Source organism: Plectropomus leopardus, chromosome 20, assembly GCF_008729295.1.
Source record: "Plectropomus leopardus isolate mb chromosome 20, YSFRI_Pleo_2.0, whole genome shotgun sequence".
NCBI lineage: Eukaryota > Metazoa > Chordata > Actinopteri > Perciformes > Serranidae > Plectropomus > Plectropomus leopardus.
In genome coordinates, this window is record NC_056482.1 from 15,783,628 (window position 1) to 15,805,857 (window position 22,230).

General features: G+C 40.8%; 2 protein-coding genes across 2 annotated transcripts; one reads left to right on the top strand and one right to left on the bottom strand.

Annotated features, from left to right (window-relative positions):
- The first annotated feature begins 2,663 nt into the window (after positions 1–2,663).
- Positions 2,664–6,752, top strand: fam166b (family with sequence similarity 166 member B). The gene is made up of 6 exons (XM_042508729.1): positions 2,664–2,728; positions 3,389–3,597; positions 4,522–4,676; positions 5,176–5,302; positions 6,332–6,544; positions 6,658–6,752. The coding sequence occupies exons 1-6, from the start codon at positions 2,664–2,666 to the stop codon at positions 6,750–6,752; spliced, it is 864 nt and encodes a 287-aa protein (XP_042364663.1).
- A 2,080-nt stretch (positions 6,753–8,832) lies between these two features.
- LOC121960005 (iporin) lies at positions 8,833–21,190 on the bottom strand. Its single transcript, XM_042509590.1, has 10 exons — positions 20,954–21,190; positions 14,961–16,343; positions 14,501–14,795; positions 13,410–14,399; positions 11,952–12,028; positions 11,634–11,808; positions 11,409–11,514; positions 11,254–11,300; positions 9,378–10,053; positions 8,833–9,242 (listed from the first exon to the last, which is right to left on the bottom strand). Exons 2-10 carry the CDS (start codon positions 16,299–16,301, stop codon positions 9,131–9,133), a joined length of 3,819 nt encoding a protein of 1,272 aa, XP_042365524.1. The 5' UTR covers positions 16,302–16,343; positions 20,954–21,190; the 3' UTR covers positions 8,833–9,130.
- Positions 21,191–22,230: the final 1,040 nt, after the last annotated feature.

The window sequence follows — 22,230 nt, forward strand, 5'->3', positions numbered from 1 at the left end:
GTTCATACCTGCTCCTTCCTGTCACCAAATCCTGGGAAAAAGAGTGACTCATCTGTTACTTGAAATGAAAGATTTGACCGCACACCTGTAAGAAATCCAAGACACAACAAAAACAAGCCATGACATGGACACGGAGATTCAACCTGTGTGTTTACAGGCAGGACTTAGTATTAAATAACATAAACTTCAGCTGATTTCAAGAAATACTCATAAAATCAAGTCTCAGAACTGCTTTCAAAAAGTTTTCCACAAGTTGAGATGGAAAGTCACTTCTACACCCCTCAACATACCTGAGTCACTCAGTGTCGATGCGTAATGTAATATGTTAAAATTCCTCAGTGGATGTACAGCATTATGGTATGTGTGTCAACAGTCAACGCTGTTTCGTCATTTCAACAAACCAAGATTTATCTGAGAGTGCAGGAATGTGTGGAGTGGACACTCCTGTCTGCAGATATGATCTACATTCCCCAGGTGAGCACAGCGGCAACATCTGATCAAACGCACCGGATCACTCACGGTCCTGGACACAAAACAAAAGAGTTATTTTGAGCCGCTGCTCACAGTCACGTCTATTGTTGTCCTGATAAAAGTGATTGAAGTTGTCTTTCAACTTATTTTCTTATGTTCACAATTTAATTTAGGGCTATTTTTCCATAATACAGCCATGTTCATTTAAACACAGACTCCTAGCCATGACAATGAATTTCTCACAGTTTGATACATAAACTAAATATTCTTCTACCCGTAAAACATACGTAAAGAGACTGTTTACTTCCACATCAGAGCTGCATATTTATCCCCATACCTGTGGTACTATCTGTCAGTCTTGACTGTTTTGGTGTGAGTTGCCGAGTGCTGGAGATATCGGCGGTCTGCCTTCTCTCTAATATAACAGAACTAGATGGCACTTGGCTTGTGGTGCTCAAAGCGCCAAAAAAAAATGCATTTCCAGAAATCATGACCTGGTTACTCAAGATTATCCATTATCACGCTCTGAGAACAACAAGCCATTTAGTTGCATTACATTAGAGAGAAGGCATATATCTCTTCAGCCAGTATTTCCAACTCACACAAAAGCAATCTAGATTCATAAATGGCAGTAAAACTAAAAGGGAAAATATGTTTTTGATTGTATTTAACTTAAACAGAGCAAAACAATCTTCATGCTACTAAATAAAAAAACTAAATAATCATCCCTTATGATTATGGTGTGTATAGTGGTGTTTTATGCAGATGGGTTAAGATTTCAGGTCACTGGGGTCATCCCCTGTAGTTTTTTTAATTCTTCAGTAAAAAATGATACATGAATAACACATGGTTGATGTTTCATGGGCCTTTTAGACATGTCTGATAGAAAAAATTTCCACGCGCTGAGATCCATGCAGTGTTTCACTTACTTACTCTGAGCTTTTATCAGAACATACATGACTCAGCAATGGAGAGGAGGGTAAAAGGAGCCAATTCCAGTCTAATCATTATCATTATGCAACACATCTGCACAGCCCAGGTGGAATGAGCTCCACCTCTTGGGAATTAAAGTTTTATAAGTACTGAAGAAAGTACTTTGGATAGGCCTACAAATGAAAGTCATACTGGTTACTAAAATATATTTACTTAAAAAGATTTCATTCGTGTATTCTCTGGAAAGTGTGGTGGACCAAAAGCTCAGAGTGAAGTAAAACACCTCATAAATGATTGTATGTCATTTATTCAGTCAGTTTGGACTCAATGATATTCCCAGCACTTTTGCTGAGATGAAGTGCGGGTGGGGCAGTGGTCATCCTGCATTTATTGGACTTAATATGTCTAACATCATACTGCTATAAAGCAAAAAGGGGATAAGTGAATATAGATAAATACAGAGGTGAATATTTCCCCACAGATTTGTTCCCCTTGCATGATAAAAAGGCTTTGAAAGAGTGGTCATTCAGTCTCCACAGGGGCTTGGACTCAGTAATATAACTAATTATAGATGTATGCATTTTCTTTTTTCAAAAAATTATGTATTTTTTGTCAGTTTTTTTTATTTGACCACAATATTTCTAAAATCCTTTGTTTTTTAATATCTTTATGTTAGTTGGTCACTGGAAAACCGCAGGGAGTCGCTAGGGGGCGTCGTGGAGCATTTCTCAAGAGTATCTATTTCTCCATTTATTAAAAAGTCACGTAATAACAATAATACCGCCACTCTCTTTTATTAAACGCCATCATTACAACAGAAAGATGCAATATCGGAGCATTAGAGGTGTTGTTTAGTCCATGAAAACAACAGTACAAACTGAGAACAGCAGCTCTTTTAATCACTCGTCTTTCGGAGAGGAAATAAAGGACGCTACAGGACACATCAAACCCTTAAGTTTTAGCTGTTACTGCAGTATTTGACACAGAAAGGATCAACATAGTCCAAAAAGTGATGAACGACCTACAGTAACGCGGTCACTGATATGTAGTAATCACTATAATTTATTATCCTGTAAAATGATCCACTCTATAAGTATTATAGAAACTTAGTATTTTTGTGTACCTGTAAAAAAGTGTTGGTGCACACGTCAGTTTACTAACGCTGAGCTCCATCACTTTGTTTGTGTGTGATTGTCTGTAGCAACCAGCAAACACGCTCAGCAGGACGACCTGCTGCTTCAGCTGGAAACTGGACCAACATGGAGAAATACGCCCCTAACTTCAGCGAAGTTCTGCTGACACCGGATCCACATTATATACCGGGGTAAGTCCACGTTTACTGACACGACATATGCATTTGATAGTGTAGATAAAATAATATATAATCATGACTGCGCAGTGTAGTGTCTGTATGGGCTCCTTAGCGCTGTATAATAATTCATAGGAGAACAGTTCAAATGCAATGCTATGTGAAATTATAATAAAGATATTTTATCGTTTTATTTCATAAAGTTTGTTAGAGTAGTGTTAGGCTGTAATTCATTTTCACTGCGTTATATGCTGTGTATAGAGTGAGGTTTTTCTATTCTCAAGCAAAAAAGCAAAAATGCCAAAAAAAAAGCAAATGACCTGAAAAAAATGCCCAAAATTATAATAACTGTATTAAAATAATTTAAAATGTATAATATGATCATTTTAAATATGGTTCTATGGGTACATCCCTAGCTTTTTTTAAAAAAAAATTCAAAATCTACTAATTTCTCAGTTTGCTTCTGAAACCAATCAAAACAATTTGTTCAGGGTTCAAGTTTAAATACTTGCGAAAGGCATCTGACCAGAGCACAAGAAAAGTGTCATTGATCCAGTTTCAAAGGGTTAAAGTGTTACTACAAATGATATCTTATTGTTTCTAACTGAAAAGCTGCCTCTGAGGAACACTATATGCAGCACTTTGTGTTTACCACAGACTCCCTGTTGTGCTCAGGTATGCAGGATATTGTCCACAGCTGAAGTTCAATGTGGGGAAGTCTTACGGTCAGCTCACAGCCGAGCTGCTGACCAGTCCTGAGGTGAAACACTCCAATCGTCTGGTCCTCCACACGGGTCACGTCCCCTCCACAGAGTTTGGCGCTGCTCTGACACTGAGAAGTATCTCTGACAGTAACTTGAAGAAAGTGATACCAGGATACACAGGCCGGTTTCACTCACACACACACACACACACACACACACACACACACACACACACTCTCGGGGGTCAGTAAAGTAACTGAACACCTTGTAGAAAATGATTTCATACTAGGGACAAATTTGGTAACATTTAAACTGTTAATGACCTAGTTATGGTGTAAGAGAAATAAATAGTGATCAGTGGTGTGTTTTAATTGAAATTTGGCAGTAAATGTCTTTAAATATGTACATTTTTGTGGCACAATAACATGAGATTATGAGAACATGAAACTAATCTGTGTCCAACTGCTAAATTATTAAGTGAGTGAGTGTTGAAAATCGAGATAACAGCAGCCGTATTTGTAGCAATGCTTGCAGTGGTGACATGAAAGTCTTTTTTGAAGAGTTTACATTGATTTTTCAATCTTAATGAAAGCATTTGGCAGGAAAATCTCACACACGTAGCCTATGCACACATTCACGCAAAACAATTTCAAGGGTCAGTTTCAAATTCAAATTGCAAAATTCGAATTGCAAAAAAAAAAGAGGAAATATTGCCATTTAAGTTGTTTTAGTTTTATTTGCCTTGTGAATCAACAGCAAAAGACATAGTCCCTTTAAAAACATTAACAGAAAATACTGATGTTATCTTTTTAATTTAGGAAAAAACAATCCTGTTTGTATTTGAGTGGAGGGAGAAATCTTAGTGACAAATGTTTCAAAAACTGAGCAAATAAAATGCAAACTATGTATTTAAATTACTAATTTATGTCACTTTATTTCATATTTTATTCATGCTATTTTAATTTGCAATTTCCAACATAACAACTGATCTTGTAATTGTTCTACTTTTGACAATAAATGTCTTTTAAACTCTAAATCTCATGCTGAGGCAACAATAGAAATATGTCTGAACCGATGCTTTAACGTCACTTGTTGCTGTTTCAGGCTTCATTCCAAAAAGTCAGAACTACTTTTCCTTCAGCTACTCTGAAACGTGTCGCAAAGCGATGACTGAGTTTTACCAGGACAGGTGTGTGAAGATCCAGCGGCAATCAACAGACCTGCCAGCTGTTGTCAATTACACCAACCAACAGTCTGAAGTAACTCTCTCCCTCCACTACACACACATGCTCTGGCTCTACCACTCTCCCTCTCACTCTGTCGCCCACACACACTCATACATGTTGACATGGCACTTCTGAATAGGTTCACTCTTGTTTAATTATCCATAGTGGAACTCCAGTGTCAGTTCACTGTAATGTAATCCTCCCTGAAAAACACTGAGAGGCAGAAGTGGTCAGCTTTCCAGAAGGACTGACCACAGATTCACCCATTACGTCTCTCAGATTCACTTTAATTAACCTTTTTATATATTAAAATGGATTATTGGCAGTGTAATCAGTTTAATTATGACACCAATTAGTGATATTTTTACTGGGAAAGTTTTATAAAGCTGTGTTCATCAGTATTATTAGATATTGGTATTTAGATTCTGTTTTGTCTTTATAAACTTCCTTTTAAGATCAAGATTAAGCTCACTGAATAATCTTTGAGTCACGCATGGTTAAATGGTTTTCTGTTTTTATTATTTTGGCCCAGAAACCAAGACCCCCCTTGACAGCAATCTCCAACAAAGTGTTCTCCTACAGGCCCCTGAAGACCTTCACCCCGGCCGGAAATCCATATTTCATGGATGATAACAACCCAAACAAGTACTTTATCTCAGGTACAAAGCCCTCAGTGGTGTAGGGCCAAGCTACATTGCTAACTCCATTGTTAACTGTTTGTCTTTAGGAGACTACAGTCATCAACTGCATCAAGGTTCGCAGCAACAGCCAAAAGAAAATTGGGGATGTAGCCTTTGTCAGTTACCCCCCAAAGCTACCGATAGATATCAGGGAAGCCAAATTTTTAAAAGAAAGCTAAAGATGCATCTCTTCACGAGCTCTGACTTTCCTGATGCAGGATTAAATGTCTTTATTTTTACTGGATTTATGATTTCTGGATTTATAATGTTTTGATTTCATGATTTAATTGATGATTTGCAGATTTATGGTTTTGCTGATACTGAACTATAATCACTTCCGTGTACTCCGTTTCATCTTGTTTTTAACTTGTATTTAAATGTCCTTTTATATTTTTTTGCCTTGTTGGCCTGTTTTATGTCCATTCAGTCTATAATCATGTGAAGAACTCGATGCATATGATGCTCTTATTGTAAAACACTTTGTGATGCATTTCTTGTATGAAAGATCCTATATGAATAGGTTTATTATTGTTTTTGTTGTTGTTATTGTTATTATTGCTATTATTATTTCAGCAGAGAGAGAACTTTAACAGTTGTTTCATGCCAAATGCATGCGAAATACTCTATTTAATATGGATAGATGGATAGGTAGTCTGGCGACCTGTCCAGGATATACCCCGCCTCTCGCCCAATGACAGCTGGCATAGATTCCAGCCCCCCCGCAACCCTTACGAGCACCAGCGGTTACGGACAATGAATGACTGAAGGATAGGTTCAGTTCACCACTAACCAAACACATTAGCATGTTCAATGAATGCACAACACTGCTGAGCAGGCAGTGCATGCTGGGTGTTTAGAGCATTTTTCCTTGAAAATGGCTGCCTGCTGTTGACTCCAAAACATGTATAAATACAATACTGATAGTAGCTTTTATACTTTTTTGTGTGCATATTATGCCAAAGGATTCCTACAATACTCCAGCAGCTAACTGAGTGATGCCTTTTACAGGTTTTACAGGGCATGTGCCAAAATCTCGCTTCCTAATTGGCAAAGGTTTCCCCATCACTACAAACCAGGCACTGATCCAGTTTGGGAAGCAGCGGCGGACTGACCCCGCGTTTCGAGGGAACCCAGGGAGGAAAGACAGCACAATTATTCCCATGCCCACTATCTACCCATCAGACAGGGGTGTGGTGCCGTCATTCACAGGACACATCCCAGGTAAGTGTTAACAACACATTTGCCTTGTGATCAGCTATTTTATAAAAATTACATTAGAAAATGAATAACTTAACATCATATTCAAGTATATCTAACTCTACACCAACCCACAGGATACCAGTTCATGTATGGACATACCTATGGTCAACTTTCCAAGAATGCACTGGAGAAGAGCGGCATCAAGAGGATCCTTCAGGCAAAATCATAAAACCATCACACACTTTGTTAAAATGATCATTACAGGAAATATTAAGTCATGACATTATAATGTAAAAAACATTTTCACTGTTGGCATACATGAAGAAGTCTTTATTGACAGACTTTGATTGTCACTGGGCATCAGAGGAAGCATTCAGAGGTTGAGAAAATGATTCAGGGTGAAATAATTTAAAAGACTTCACATTACAGCAATACATTAAAAATTCTGTATTGTCACATTTTCTGTTCTTTTCTTCATCTTGTCCATCCACCAGTCTATCAAAATATACCTGACACACATATAAATACCTGAAACCACCACAAGATGGCTTATATTTGTGCAACTGAACAAACCTCACAGGAAGACATACTATTGTATATACCAAACAGTTCCACACATTTCAAATTTCTGTTTCAGAAAATGTCCAAAACCTGACTCTACAGCTATAAAAAACATTAACAGGAAGATAAGAGACCTACAAAGTACTGAAGCACCTACCATGTTTGTTAACTCATGCACCTACAGTTAATCCATGCTAGGGATTCGCTCAAGAAAGCAGAAATAAAGCATCACTCACAATCCACAAGGCTGGTGTGTAGTGTCACATTTGGCACTAGAAAGAGTGAATTGCTCTCTATTTTTCCACTTACATATGGAGGTACAGCTATGGAGAGAATGACAGTGAAATATGAGAAATGAATAGTTTTGCACCACAAGAATGTCCAACAGTCTAAAGCAGGTCAGTATTCACATTGTGTAATTGATCTTGGCCGACGGGAAATATAAAGGAAAGTTATTTTGGAGTGCAGTTGCAAACGAAGTAACTGGCCCTCATTCATCAAGCTATATCCTGAGGAAGTCAGGATGATCCAGCCTCTTCTGACCGCATTCATAAAACTCTCTCACAGCTAATATGAGCACAGATTACAAAAGTACACCAATAAAACAACAACCAAGGGACATTTTAGGATAAGGAGTCAGTCAAACCGGAGCCTGTTGCACCGAATGTTCATAAGTTCAAACTTAACCCAGTTATAACACTAAATTAAAACGGGTTTCACTGCAGAAACTAGTTCTTAGGTACTCACTGCAATATTTATACCTGGTACCTATAACTAGCCTGTTAGCGAACTCGACCAACTGAGAAAATCGACATTGGCTTCACAGCATGTAACTTGTTTAGGTTGGAAAGTGACTGATTATATAAAATATAGTCAAAATATCTGAATGCTCTTTGACTGTGATGTAAACTGGGAAAATGACATTTCACACATCTAACAGACTACATTAAATTACACTCAACAATATACTAAACACTAAGTCTGAACACGTGTTTTACCATGTATGCATATGGTAATAGGCCCTACCAACATTTGCAAATGATTGGCAGTTAGATCAAATTATAGATTAGACCTTTAAATGCTTTCAATGCTGAATGCTACAGTGACTTCCTGTTTGCATAATGGATTGGACAGTCTTTTCCTTACATTAAAATTTTTACAAATTAGGATCTTCCTTTAGTTTAAATGATGCAAACTGATTTATTTTGAAACTACCTGATACTAAGAACCTCGAAGGAAAACACAAACTAAATCCTGATACATGGTAGGACACTCGACAGAGACACACCAAGAGGTTATTAATTGTCCCACACCAGTTCACGAAAAATGGGTGGATTACTATCTGTTAAGATCAATGTTGTAAAAATTGTGTAAAATAGTTCTGATGAATGTCCAGAGGGACCAAGATGTTGGCACAACCAATAATTTGTGATACTGAGCAAAAGCAGGGCCTGGGATCTTCTTTGATCAGGTGGTGCTCAACATGAATGGCTCATTTTTAACAGACAAAAGTGTTGCTTGACACTTTCATTTCATATTAAGCGCCTGAATGTTGAATGTTGACACCATCATATTTTGTCATGCAATGTGATTGGTAAGTCACATTGCACATGTATATCTACCCTGCAGCTTCCTTGTTTGATTCTTCAAAGTCTGAAAAATATAGATACAAAACAAACAGCTGTTGGATACCAATCAGGATGATATAATTTAACTAAACGAGTGGGCTGGAGTATAGTGAACCATGGAGACGATTAAAAGCTTTTGCCATTCGAAAGTGTCCCTCAGCTCTTTAACTTCTGTCCAGCGGCACTCATTAAAAGTGTTGAGTGCCCTACCATAAATCAGGCTTTAGTAATGGATATATGAATAGCTGGTGCGAAATAAAGCTTGATGAATGTGGGCCGTTGCGAAAGCTGTTAATCCTGTATTTTATGTGCTTTCTGATCAGTTCAGCACTGTGTATGTATCATCATGCAGTTAAAACTTCGTGTTATTACAGTAAATAGGCTCCTCTCTGTCTTCCACCCACAGAGGATTCAGTTCTCAGCAGTCCTTGTTTGTCTGCGCTCCTCCGAGCTTCATTGCTCTGATGGATTGAGCCAAGAGTCCGAGCTGCGATCTGTCGAAATGCAGCCACTGTGATGGTCGCCTGGACCTATGAAAGCAAAGACGCAGAGGTATTTGTTTATGAAGTAGGGAGTTAAAGTATAAGTTTTCCGTCAGGCTAGATCCCAAATCAAACAAAGACTAAATGCAATACTTGTTTTTATTGCTCGCTGCTGGTTCTTACCTTTTGGTTTGTGCTCCAATGTGACTCTGAGAAACCGTCTCCATCCTGGGGGACATGTCAGCTGCTCCAAACAGTTTGGCCCAGCGCAGCCCACCCTGACATGGACTCTCAGCCTGGACACAGCTGGATGCAACTGGGGTCTCACTGTTTTTCTGCTCCCGCCTCTCCTCTTGCCTGCTGTCCATACTTATTTGAGACCAAGTATCTGCATAAGTCTTGCTACAGTCCTCTCCTTCAACCACGCCATCCATTAGGTCAGCCTCTTTCGGCCACCACTCTGGAATTGGAGCGAGCAATGGACTCCTGTTAGTCTGCATCCCTCCGAAATCCTGCATCATGCAATTCTGAGAGCTTGGAGACTCTTGGTGATGCAGACTTGTTTGGTGTGAAATCTTAGTTTGCTGACTGCTTTGGCTGTTGTCTGCCTTTTTGTCAGCTTGCAGTAGTGGCCAGCTGGTCACTAGAAGGGCTGAGCACGGCGGAGGCGGAGAAACACCCTGCTCATCCGAACACAGCTGTCTGTTATGTAACAGTCGGGGCTCCAGGAGCAAGTTGAGGTCAAAGGGTAACACAGAGAGTGGCTGCAGCAGAAGTAGCAGCTCCTGAAACAAGGGCTGACACTGACCCAGTGACATGGACAGGAACCCCCAGGAATGGTAGTATGTCGTCACCACATCTGCGGACACAGTATCAGGTGTAAACACATAAAGATTCAAACACATGCAATAATTTTTGACTTACGGTGCCGTATACAACATTCAGAGCATTAATATAGCAGCAAACAACTATATGTATGAAGATATTAGTGGAGTAATGACATTCTGAGCAGAGAATAAAGTCACGCTCTGTGTGTAATTCGAGTTTCTCTGGTCTTTGATAGGCAGTCCGGCGGCATGTGCATATTAGTGCATGTGAGTCCTTGTGTGTGTATCCTACTGGCCAGCAGATCTCCACCAGTCTGCACTGTGCATACAGCAGTTACCGCTGTCCTAACCCACTGTGGCATAGCGGTATCATCGCAGAGGAAGCCTCTCCAGTTCCCCCCACATCAGCATACTCACAATGACAATCTTAAAATGCAGTTTGTGAAAGTAATGACCTTGGAAAAAACAGTTGGGCAATAGAGTCTGGTCTCACTCCCAGAGCTTTAAACTTTGCCACTTGAGCATTGTCTCTTTAGCATGTGTGTGAGACGCTCCGTGTAAACTCAGCCACATTATTATTAGACATCACGACTGCGACACACCACTGCCTGTCCAGCTACGTTTGGGCCATTCAAAGCCAGGTGTTTTTTTGGCGACATTCATGGTCTTTTTCACAACCAAGTAGTTTTGTTGCCTAAATCTGAACCCCCTTCTTACAGTCGACCCCCTCTGCATCAAGATGCAAAGCAAAAGACTACCCCCAACATTATTTTAATAACGCTTGGGGCTTTTTCCCAAGCAACAAAATATTACAAGTAGAGATGAGATCATGCTGGACAATAAAAAGGCAATTTTTTCAGACATTTCAACAACAACTCATCGACCTTCCTAGCAGATCAACTGTTTTTTCAGTCAAACTAACATGCTGGTGTTCAGCATTTTATGTTTACCATGTTCGTCATCTCAGCTTTAGTACTAGTATTTGGCAAATTATTATTATTATTATAATTTTACCTTATATAGAAGCTGAATTCAAAGTGAGGAGATCACTAAATTTATTTTAATTAATTTACTTTGGGAATATGAGTATTGGTACCAAATTTCATGACAGTCCGTTCAATAGGTGTTGAGGTATTTGAATGTGGACTAAAGTGATCGACCACCGGACCAACTCACGTTGCCATTTGACATTTTGCAATGCTGCTGGTACAGTTAACTGTTTGTGTGCTCACCTTTTTGACTCTGAAGGTGACTGAGCCAGAACTCCAAAGCTCTCAAGCTTAAAGACAAAAAAAAAACAACAAGCAAAAGACAAATAATAATACAGTCAGTTCAGTAATGTCATCAGTATTTTTAGCATTGTCAATATGGTCAAAGGTAATCTTACTTAAGCAGGCCCATGATGAAAGCCCTCAGTCTCATGCAGTGGCTGGTGAGCTGAGGACATTGTCTTATTTTAATGACCAGGCTGTGTAGGACCCTGGTGGACGGACCTGTTGCAGAATGAGACAAAAAAGTTTATCAAAGAGTCACAAACAATACTGGTCCACCAGCACATCAAACCAGAACATTTATGACACCTTTGAATCATAATCACTTTAGTTTCATTTACCGATCCTAGTAGAAACCTCCACTACACTCCAGGAGTGGTTGCGGCGCTGCCCGATAATAAAATCCAGTTTGTGATCGCGAAGACCGTCCTCTAAAATATTCTGGATGGCAGGACACAAATGCTCCAGCACCAGACCGCCAATCGTGGGACTGCGAGAGCTGTTACCCAGACGCATCTGTAGCAGAAGGAAAGAGATGCGTTACAGTATATTTCCTGACACAAGTTGTTTGATCCTGTCCTAGAATGTGAGTAATTTCAGTTTGACACGTTTCCATTGTGACGCATCTTTCAAGCTGCTCAGCTCTGCCAAATTCATACCTTTTCTTCAGGGTCTCTGCTGCTGCCAAAATGAGCCATGATCAAATCCACCGCTCTGCTCACAGATCTCAGCAAGCCTGGAGACGTTGGACGAGGAAAGAGGTTGGATGAGCTTCATACATTGTTTGAGCACATACAAAACAATGATAAATTAATTCATACAATACACGTTGCATTGTAAATACCCATTTTACATCATTTCAGTTTGTTATAGTGTGATTCTAATTAACCTGTTTTCGGTGCAGTGGAAATGGTTGGACCGATTCCTTTCAGAGTCTCAGTTCCTTTGAGGTGATACACATAAATGAAATGAACCTTTAAGTTTTGATACTTTTTGAAAATATCATGTCAGTTTCTTTGTAACACTCTGTGATAATACATGCATGTTCGAAGCTCGTGATACCCACCCTACAAAACTTCTCTTCAATGCAATATCAGTCATCATGTATATGTTTATGTCAACAGATAGACAAAATGTTCATTTTAATGCATTGATTTTGCATCCCCCTTGTATGTAGGCAGGCTCAATGTTGCAAACTGGCTTCAAAAGTGTCAAAATTTGCCAAATTATGTCATACATCATTTTTAATCTAGTGCACTCATCCCCCTTGTTGTGTCTGTCCTGTCATGTCTAGAAAATTCTTTAAACATGGTAAATTGTATTGGAAACAGGTTGAAACAATAATTCTGCACTCAGCGACAGATGTTTTAATAGTTTTACACTCAATAATGAACAAAACATACTTGATAGGATTTTCACCTCACTAACTGGGTCACTGCATAGGAATATGAGAGATTTCTTTTAGGGTTAATTATTCTGCCAGAATGCAAATGTGAAAGTGAGCTGAAGATGAAAGAATCCATTTTAGCAGCATTCCTCATTGACTTGCTTTCCCCTGTTTTTCTTTTTTTCATCTCACACCGACTAGCCTCTGCAAATGTCACGGTAAATTCTTTATGCATGTTGATGCTGCCTGCAGTGCTGCACCACACTGACTGTACACCACAGTGTCTCCTCTGCTGATTAACCATCGCAGAGGGTTCAGATTTATTGAATCAAATTTGCACCAAGTGGCCCATATGGTACAACAAAATGATTAGCTGTGTTGTAAATCATTTGCTCTGTTTGTACTGCATCACTCTCCCTCTTGTTCTCTCTTGGAGCTCACAGTCACACACACACACACACACACATAGGCTACAGAGCAGAAGGCTCAGCCAATCCCGTACAGGGAGAGTTAAAAATAGGTCATGTTTGAGAGGAAGCCCCTTCAGGGTATTGAAGGCACTGCTGCAGCACAGTGAGTTTTTATTGCTGCTCTCAACAGCTCATCACTGGATAGACAATCCAATCAAGGAGGAATCCAGTCATTACTGTTACTGGGTCATGTTTTACTCCATTCAGATTTCAGTGTCTTTAATCTACACACACCGATATCAGTCATTCATTGGCCTCACCTCTCCTCTGAAGATGGCTGATAGACATGGACTCATAAGACGTATCGGGCGAGAGGCAGAACTCCGTGGGCGGCCTGTCACTCAGGATCAGAGATTCACTGTGTTGACTCTGACTCGGCTTCCCACTGAGCCCGGCCAAGTCCTGGATTTGCAGCCCAGAAGCAGCCAATGAAAGCAGAGAACTCAAAGACGAGAGAGGAGCTACTGAGGAGAGGGCAGCTGTAAAACTACCGTGAAAAAACCCAGAGTCAGCTGCAGGTGCGGCCCGGTGCTGAGGGAGCTTCTTTTCTGGTCGTACAGCGGGGGGAGGAGACAGGGACACCTGCAGGTTTGGGTGTTGGGCGTCAGTGGTTAGGAGTAAAGTGGGTGGTGTATGAGAGAACACTGGATGGTAGGGAGTGTGGGTCTGATTTGGATTTTGGGGTTCAGTTTTGCTCTGCTCAGGGGTGAGGCGAATAAGGTCCTGGTAGGTGGGAATTTTCACAAGGTTAGACTGATTTTGGGCTGAAATCAGATTTGAAAAAGTCTGAGTTTTGCATAAGTAGGGGCTTGTTTTGTCTTGCTCCTGAAGCAGTCTGGGCTTTGGGCTGAGGTGGGTTGGACCCAGGCTGCTTTTTGATGCACATGGACTCAGGCGTCCTTGGCTTCTGCTGGACTGGCTCCATGCACGTCTGCGGCTGAAGCACTCTGGACTCGGCGTGCAGGTGGAGCAGGTGTCAGAGCTCGAAGGAGCCTCCAGGAAGATGGGGCAGTGGCTGCCCATCGGTGATGGCTGAAGATTAGAAAAGCTGCTTTTACCCTTGAACTTGAGGCCTGGTTGGGAACTACTGGACTTGTTGCTCTTCTGATTCATGTATTGCTCCAGAAGACAGCCCAAGTGCTGGGTCTGGGGTTTACCAGCAGGGACCAAAACAAAGGGCTGGATGGGCAGTGAGGTTGGTCTCTGGGCCTTACTGTAGCGCACCACTGCATTTTCCAATGAACATGCACCTGAGATGGAAATAGAAGAAATTAGATTCACATAATACTTTACTTTTTCTGTTGCTGTATATTTAAAAAAGCAACAAAGAAACTCTTATCCATTGCTTTACCGTTCGCAGTGGCATCAGTATCACAGTGCTCCTGGTGCAGAATCACAGATGGCTGTGTGGACACAGCGCTTGTGCCTTGGCATTTACTGCTATGTGGGCTACACTGGCTGGGGCACAGCGAACAGGGCGAGTGGGAGAGGTTTTGGATGCTGTCTGCATGTTTCTTCCTGCAGAGGGCTTTGTCAGCGGAGGTGGAGGCAACTTGGTAATCATAGGTCTGAAACTGAGAGCAGTCAAACCCGGTGCTGCACTGTGCAGAGAGCAACCTCTTTTCCTTCAGTTGATCCTCTTTCATCTGATAAAGATGAAAAATAGAACTGCTCAGGATTACACAACCGAGACACATATGCATTTTGTACAAAATGTTGAAAGCAGCAGTTTCCCCCCCTTATACATACAGAATTATATACATAATACACAAATTGGATTTCTTTCTGAAACATTGAAAGAGGGCAGTTACTTTATTTTCCTCTTCGTGTTGCTCTTCCTTCTTATGACCAGCAGTGAGGTGCGCAGACGGAGGGAAGGGGCTACTCCTGCTTTGACCCTCGGGGCAGCTGGTGAGGCTCGACCAGGGTGGGCTGGGTGACTGGGAGGAGAGATCACAAGTTACAAGCTTGTAGTACTTCTGGTTTGTCCCCATTGCCAGTGTGGCCTGGCTTTGGAGACAGGCGGCCAGGTCTGACACCTCCAGCGAGGAGAGACCCGGGGGAAGCGGCTCCAGGGAGTAAAGATTGCAGTTTGAGTCGAGGCCCTGAGGAGACCAACAGGAAGCAGAGGGCATTGTGTCACCCTCCTCTTTAGGGGGAGAGTTAACTGAGATGTCATCATGTTGGACACCCTCGGCTGGAGTCTGAGGAACAGGTTGGAGGTTGAGGAACACAGATCCCTCAGATGACTGAGAGGGATGAACTGCGGGACTGCTGAGGTCATGAGGCGTGGCGGGGTTATTGCTCCTGTTATAGATAGTGCAGAAGTTAACCAAGACGCCATCAGAGCTGTTACAGGAGGAGTCGCTGACATACTCTGTGTTGGAGAAGAGCTCTGGGGAACATTTGTGTTGGCTGTGGATGCAGCAGGACACGTTATCCTTCAGTCTGTCTGCATCCTGCTCGCTGTAAGCCATCACTGTGATGCCAGAGCTGCTCACATGAAAGCACTGGCATTCAGTCTGCAGTGAGTCTGAGGGATGAGGCTGGTTAGAAAGCCACTCTCGGTCTCTCTCAGCACTCAGCATGGTCCCTTCATTCCCCCAATCACTGTCCATGTACACTTGGGACATTGTATGGTTTCTAGCACCATTATTTAGACCCCAGTTGGAATTTCCGTGCAACACAAAAGACGAGTCCTCATGATATCTGTGTAGATTATCTCCATCACTATCCTCATCTTCTTCATCCTCATCTAGCTCTGTATTAGGAAGGAATGAGTTGTGTGACCGCAGACTGTCTCTCGCTCCAGAGCTCTCCTTCCTCATGTGTGAACTCGCCTCTTCTGGTGACGAGTTAGAGTCATACCTCCCGCTGCTGTCACTGCCCCCCTCCTCCTCTGCTCGGTCCTCATTGAGGCTACCGTAGCTGCTGGAAAAATGTCTTCGTCCACAGGTGAAGACATGCTCTCGGTTCAGAGAGTCTTGCTCTGGGAGGGACACGGCTCGGGTCAGGCCTACTGAGCACAGCCGGCCGGGTCTCTTGGCTGAGCTGCACAGGGCCTGGACAGGAAGTTGCCAAGTGGGAAGCTGGACCACAGGGAAGTGGCATGCAATCAGGGTGTCCCCTGAGAGACTGGATGCTCCGATCATACTGCTGGATCAGGCTGGGCCATGGACACTGTCTCCATGTTCCTAAAAGAAATCCAAAAACGATAAAATAGAATCACATATAAGTACAATAAATCTGCATTGTATGGGAGATGAAATGTGTGGATATACAAAATGCATCAAACAGTCAATTACTACCACTGCTACTGTGTACACAGTTTAGCTGCCAATGGTGATACAAATGCATTGGGCATGAGAATTATGAGGATTAAATGCATTACGTAAGTTACAAATATTACAGCATCTGCAGCACACTTTCTGAGGCTCATTTGACAAAATAAGCAATGAAAAACTCTTCATGTACTCAGTAAGTTGAACAAGGAAGGTATGACGGTGAAGGAGTCCAAAAATGTATACATTCTTGGTGAATTATATTAAGACGGTCCATGTTTACCACAGAAAAACTACATCAAAACATCCACTGAAAAACTGCAAAACAACTTGTGCAGTATAATCCAAGCTCAGTGCTTCCCAAACTAATGCATTTCCATTAAACTGTAATATTTAACACTTCTTGTGTGAATAGTCTTAAGCATGGATGAGTAGCACACCTGAGCCATTTATTAAGTGTTTGAAATATTACAGTTTTACTGAAAATGCATGTTTTTGGATAAAAGTGGATAAATGAGACTTGGAATTTGCTGCATGAGTTGAGTGAGACTTTGTGAACTGATGTTTTCCAATAGTTTTCCTTTTAAACACGGACAGCTTTGATTTTAATACATTGAGAATGTTGCCTTTATTCTATTCTTCATTCACTGTGGAGGCATGCGAGAAAACCAGAGTTTAGGCCATGTCCTAGGAGCAGAGGCAGCATTGTAAATCTTCTGAATTTGAGAGAAAATGTTTTCAGTTGGACCATGGAGACACATTTTATTGCTTCATGTAAATGTATTCAGAATAACTTGGATGCTTGTTGTTTGTATCTGCATATGAAGTGTTTATGTTTATCCCCCTCTGGATCTGCTGATTTCTGGACTCAGTGACCCTCCCAGCTGTAAAGCTGTGACAGGCTTAAAGCATCAGGGACCTCATTAAAGATTTTAATGGTTAGTGGAAAAAAATTGCATCTTTAACTCTGGCGTTAAAGCATCCCAGCAGAATATAAAAAGAGAAAACATGAAGCACACCTGCAGGGTACTGCTGTCAGACTCTGCTCCCTCACTTTTCACCACTGGTCCTCCAGTCAAAGTCCTGCCGTGTTGTCTGCTTCTGGCCCTCAGCACAGCCTACCCTCCATAATTCAGTCAGCCGTTAATAAACTCCTCCTCTCGCTGCTTGGGCCAACCACCGTCTCTCACAGTTACTCAGCTGCTCTGTAACTAGGGCAGCTGCACTGCAGAGATGCTCTGCTGGCACTGCTAAGAGTAAATACATTTTCACATCAGTTTAGTTAATTTACTGTGCTCCACCATCTGATTGAGCACCTGATTTTACAGACAACTATACTCAGGAGGCAGCATGATAATGATCCTCCTCCCTCACTGAGGAGAATTGCTAAGCAAAAATAAAAGTAATTGCAAAGCACATAAAATATTTAAGCACTGGAGTGTGGATGACATTCAATCATGAAATAATTTATTTAAGTTATTAGTAATAATTAATGTTGCCAGGATAGAACCACACAGCATTTACTGATATCTGCAGTGTTACAGAGTGTCTGCGCTCTGTTGTGAATTTAAACTAGATTGAAAATCATGTTCAGAAAAGTCACTATTTAAGAGGCACCGTCCACAGTCGTAAGACATTGTCGAGGGTGTTATGTCACACATCAAGTAGCCGTCCGCTCATAGACGTCACACTGTTGTGCTGCTGACTGGGCATGATGTGTGTAAACAAACAACATCTGTTGCAGATGACCATGAAGGGGTAATCCTCTTTATCTTCACATCGCAACAAAAAAACAACATCCTTACCATGGCAACAAATAGTAAACAGATCAGAGCGTGCTCATAGACAGAAATATCAGTCTGATCGGAGTATGAGGCGGATACGGCCTGACTGTGAAGCTTTCTTCAAGAACAAACAATAAAGACAAGGAGCACTTTAGAAAAATTATATCCTACAACACCAGAGACAGGTTTTTATTTTGGCACACCTATATATTGCACATAATTGTAGTCAGGCTATTTCTAATATAGTCTATTATTTCCAGATATTGCCTAACTACAGTGAATCAGGTTTTGGGTAATGAGATCTGTGCTGGCCTAAAGACCACTTTTTGTTTCGTCTTGGACTGCATTTTTGTCTCCGTCTCAAACAAAGATGACTCTGGACTTTATTGTTAATTATCCTTAACTGATCTTTTAGACCAATTTGAGAAGTCTTTATGATTTGCATATTACACATATGCATATGCAGTGTGGGACTCACACTGGACTGGTCTTGGTCTCGTCTCTGTTTTAGCACAGTGGTCTTGGTCATGACTTGGTCTTGGTTTAGGTGGCTTGACTATAACACTGAATTGCATTATTTTATATTTAAATATGGCCAGCCATTAAGGCATTGAAATATAACCACAGACTATTGTTCAGCACCTCATTGAATGACTCATCAGCAAAGCTCAGGAGGTAGCGCAGGTACGTCTCATAGCGATGATGTCCTTGACTGCTCCCAGTGTATCTGTAGATGTTTGGACGAGACTGTCTGAATTTTACTTTGTCCACAAAAAACATTATACAAAACACATTTCTCTGGAGGAAGTCCTTTTGACCATCCTTGACAAAATCAATAAAAATAATTATGTTGTCCTTTGATTATTAGACTTAATGTCTCTGGTCATGTAATATGAGGGACAATATGGTACACGAGCGGGCTGCATTGCACTGAATCTTGATAACAGTTCAATAGTTCAATATCACAGGAAAGTAGGACAATGTGACTGACTGGCTGTCTGCAGAGGACTAACAATTTCACTGCAAAGCGGATACATCTCTTGTGTATCTGGAGGTCCCCTGACTTGCAGCTCTGTCCTCTGGGTGCTGGAGCACACTGAGATGGCTGTGATTAAGTGATTTCACTGGAAATGTCTGTCAGGTCAACTCAGTGTCTGTGTGGTTCTGTGGAAAAGAAGAGACTGACGTCCGCTGCTGCTGCTGTTGTTGATGTTGATGTTGTGGTTGTTGTGGTTGTTGGAAGTAGAATCAGATCGTGATGCTGCTTGTTATCAGTGATGTCTGTCTGATAATGAGACATCATTATAGCTCATGTTTAGCATATCAACTGCATAAGCCCCTTAGAGGGGACACACAAACAGGAGGTTTGGGGCTCCCCAACATAAAATTTTGGGCGGCAAACACTTATTTCTTGCATTCTGGTGAATTTTTCTGCATCAGTGTATGGTGTAAATGTCTTGAATTTTGTAAAAAATAAAGGTCCTGTGCTACTTTCATGTTCCTATTGGGGGGACAAATGCACATGATATAAGAATATTATTATGTATATGAATATTGAGGAGCACGTGTCCCCTGCGTACACCCTGACATCTACACCTGTGACATGAATGAAATGCTACAGCCTTTATAGTCACCAGATCTCAACCCAGCTGAACACCTACGAAAGATTTTGGACCAACACATAAGACAGTGCTCTCGACCACCAATTTCAAAAGACAACATTTCACAACATTTACTTTCATCTTCAAATAAATGAACCCTGTAACACCTGGATTGACATCAGTTTTCTTGTGCTGCGTTCAGATGCCTTTTACAAGCATTTATACATCTGAAACCTGAGAAAATTGGTTTAATTTCTTTTGGAAACATAGGTGAGAGGCAATGACCAACTTGGCAAAAAATGTGTAGAAGGTGACAAGAAAATGACGTGATAATAACCTTGGGGAAGATTTTTTAGATGTTATTTTAAAAATGGGAAGAATTTACAGAACATGATATTTATAAAAAAAAAATGTTGCCTTTTGTTAGGTAGTTTCTTGTATTTTTAGTTTTAGTTTTAGTTTTGTTGTTGTTTTTTTTTTTTTTTTTTTTTTTGTTACAAATTTCTTGTTAATTCTTTTTTCTTGTGAAATTGCCCATTGCCTGTGCTTTGGAAAGAAATCAAGTGTTTTTGTTAAGGTTACAAAGGGTTAAGTGATGTTTGTGATAGTCTCTGGTGCTACATGTCCTCTTGCTATGTTTTTCTGTCTAACTGCTGTACTCAGGTCTCTCTTGATCCCAATAAGATACATGATTAAAAAAAGGTTGTATATAAATGTTACATATAATTGAAGGAATGGTGTGCATCCCTTTAATACTGTTTCACAGACTTGACAAGGAGCATTGTGACTGTCCTGGAGGCTCATAAGGGACTACGTGGAGATTTCATGTTGTTTTTTTTTACTTTAATCGCCCATCTGTGTGTGTTGGCTTCATGATGAAAATGCAATATTCAAAGTGGCTGAAGTAGGACATGCCAGACAACAAGAGATGCACACATGCCAAAAGAACCACCCATAACAGAAGAAGCATCTTCCTTTCTCTTACACACACCCGAAATAAAACAAGACAAAAGATGAGAATTAACGCAGCTCAATATTTGACTTCAAAGTAGATAAAGCTCATAAAAATAGACAAGCGCTCATGCATTTAACGCCATCATCAGCCCATCTTCTGATCTCCTTTAACATGATCACCTACTAGATAACAGTCGTCAGTCAGAGGTGATGTCCATCCTCTTCTTTCGGGTGATTTAAGTCCAAAATTATGCAACCAAACAATTCCTCAAAAAAAAAGATGCTAATGCTCGACGCATCTCTAACGTCAAATGTGCATTAGAAAGCAAACATTTTCAGCTGTGTTACCTGATATCCGCGATTATAATCATGCTAAAAACGTTACACCGGGAATTTATAACTACACTGTGTGGTAATATGAAGCCGGTCCGACATCGAGGTCCGGACAGACACAGATGTCCCCACGCGCAGCTTCAGCACCACTCTGTCTGACGGAGACCTGACGTCACGGAGGCTTCAACCAATGAGGAGGGAGAAGGGGCTGCCACTCAAAAGTATCCAAGACACCGGGTAGGAGAGGAGTTATTATCAAAGCAAAGCCTGCTTTTTTTTTCTTTTGAAGGAATGATAAAAATAGACATCATGGGCAGGATTATATTTACAGATGGCACAGTCCCTGAAATGATTTTTGTTGTATCTGAGAAAAAGGAGTCACAAATATTAGACAAAAAACAAACAAAAACATTTTGACTAATAGAAAAAAACATGATATCATTTAATATAGTCTACCAAGTCAATGTGAGACAGTCCTCGTTAGAAGTACATAGATAAACCAGATTTTCCAGGTTTATTTAAATCATTATGAAGTTTTTTACAGGGGGGTTTATTCATGTCATTCCTAGCCTGATCTGTAATAAAATGTATTAACAAAACATGGCTAAAGTAGTTGTTTTTGTGTCTGTGTTTTGCCGATGTTGAGGTTTCTGGTGGAAATTTATGCAAATTAGTACATGTTAACATCAAATGTCAGACAACTTGGCTCATCCAAAAACGATCATCTTAACGTGGGGACGTGTCTGAGCTGCAGGGCTGTCATGTTGATACTATCTGGTAAAATGAGATAATGCTGCCTGGGCTACCTCACTGTCTGTGAGTCAGTCATAAATAAACCAAACCCATTCAATTACACGCAAATGTTCAAATGTTTTGGAATTTCTGTCTGAACAATTAGAGGAAAATGAATGGGAAAAATAGATTGTCTGACACAGAGCCAAAGACAACTGCACATATGTTAGACAACTTAGCCGAGGTGTGGCTCTTTTCCATGAAATTTTGACTCATCAGTTATTGTGACTCCGGTTTATAGGCCAATAAAGAATGTAGGCAGTGGCATCAAGTCTTGTAGTATATCAAGACAGTGACACCTAGTGGAGAAGATATTTTTTTTAGTGTTGTTCCGGA

Coding starts and splice junctions, on each gene's coding strand:
- LOC121960005 (XM_042509590.1), bottom strand. CDS start 16,301: ATGATCGGAGCATCCAGTCTCTCAGGGGACACCCTGATTGCATGCCAC. Junction 12,029..13,409: donor CAGCCATCTTCAGAGGAGAG/GTGAGGCCAATG, acceptor CAACGTCTCCAG/GCTTGCTGAGATCTGTGAGC. Junction 11,301..11,408: donor TTCATCATGGGCCTGCTTAA/GTAAGATTACCT, acceptor TTTGTCTTTAAG/CTTGAGAGCTTTGGAGTTCT.
- fam166b (XM_042508729.1), top strand. CDS start 2,664: ATGGAGAAATACGCCCCTAACTTCAGCGAAGTTCTGCTGACACCGGAT. Junction 2,729..3,388: donor GATCCACATTATATACCGGG/GTAAGTCCACGT, acceptor TGTTGTGCTCAG/GTATGCAGGATATTGTCCAC. Junction 3,598..4,521: donor AGTGATACCAGGATACACAG/GCCGGTTTCACT, acceptor TTGCTGTTTCAG/GCTTCATTCCAAAAAGTCAG.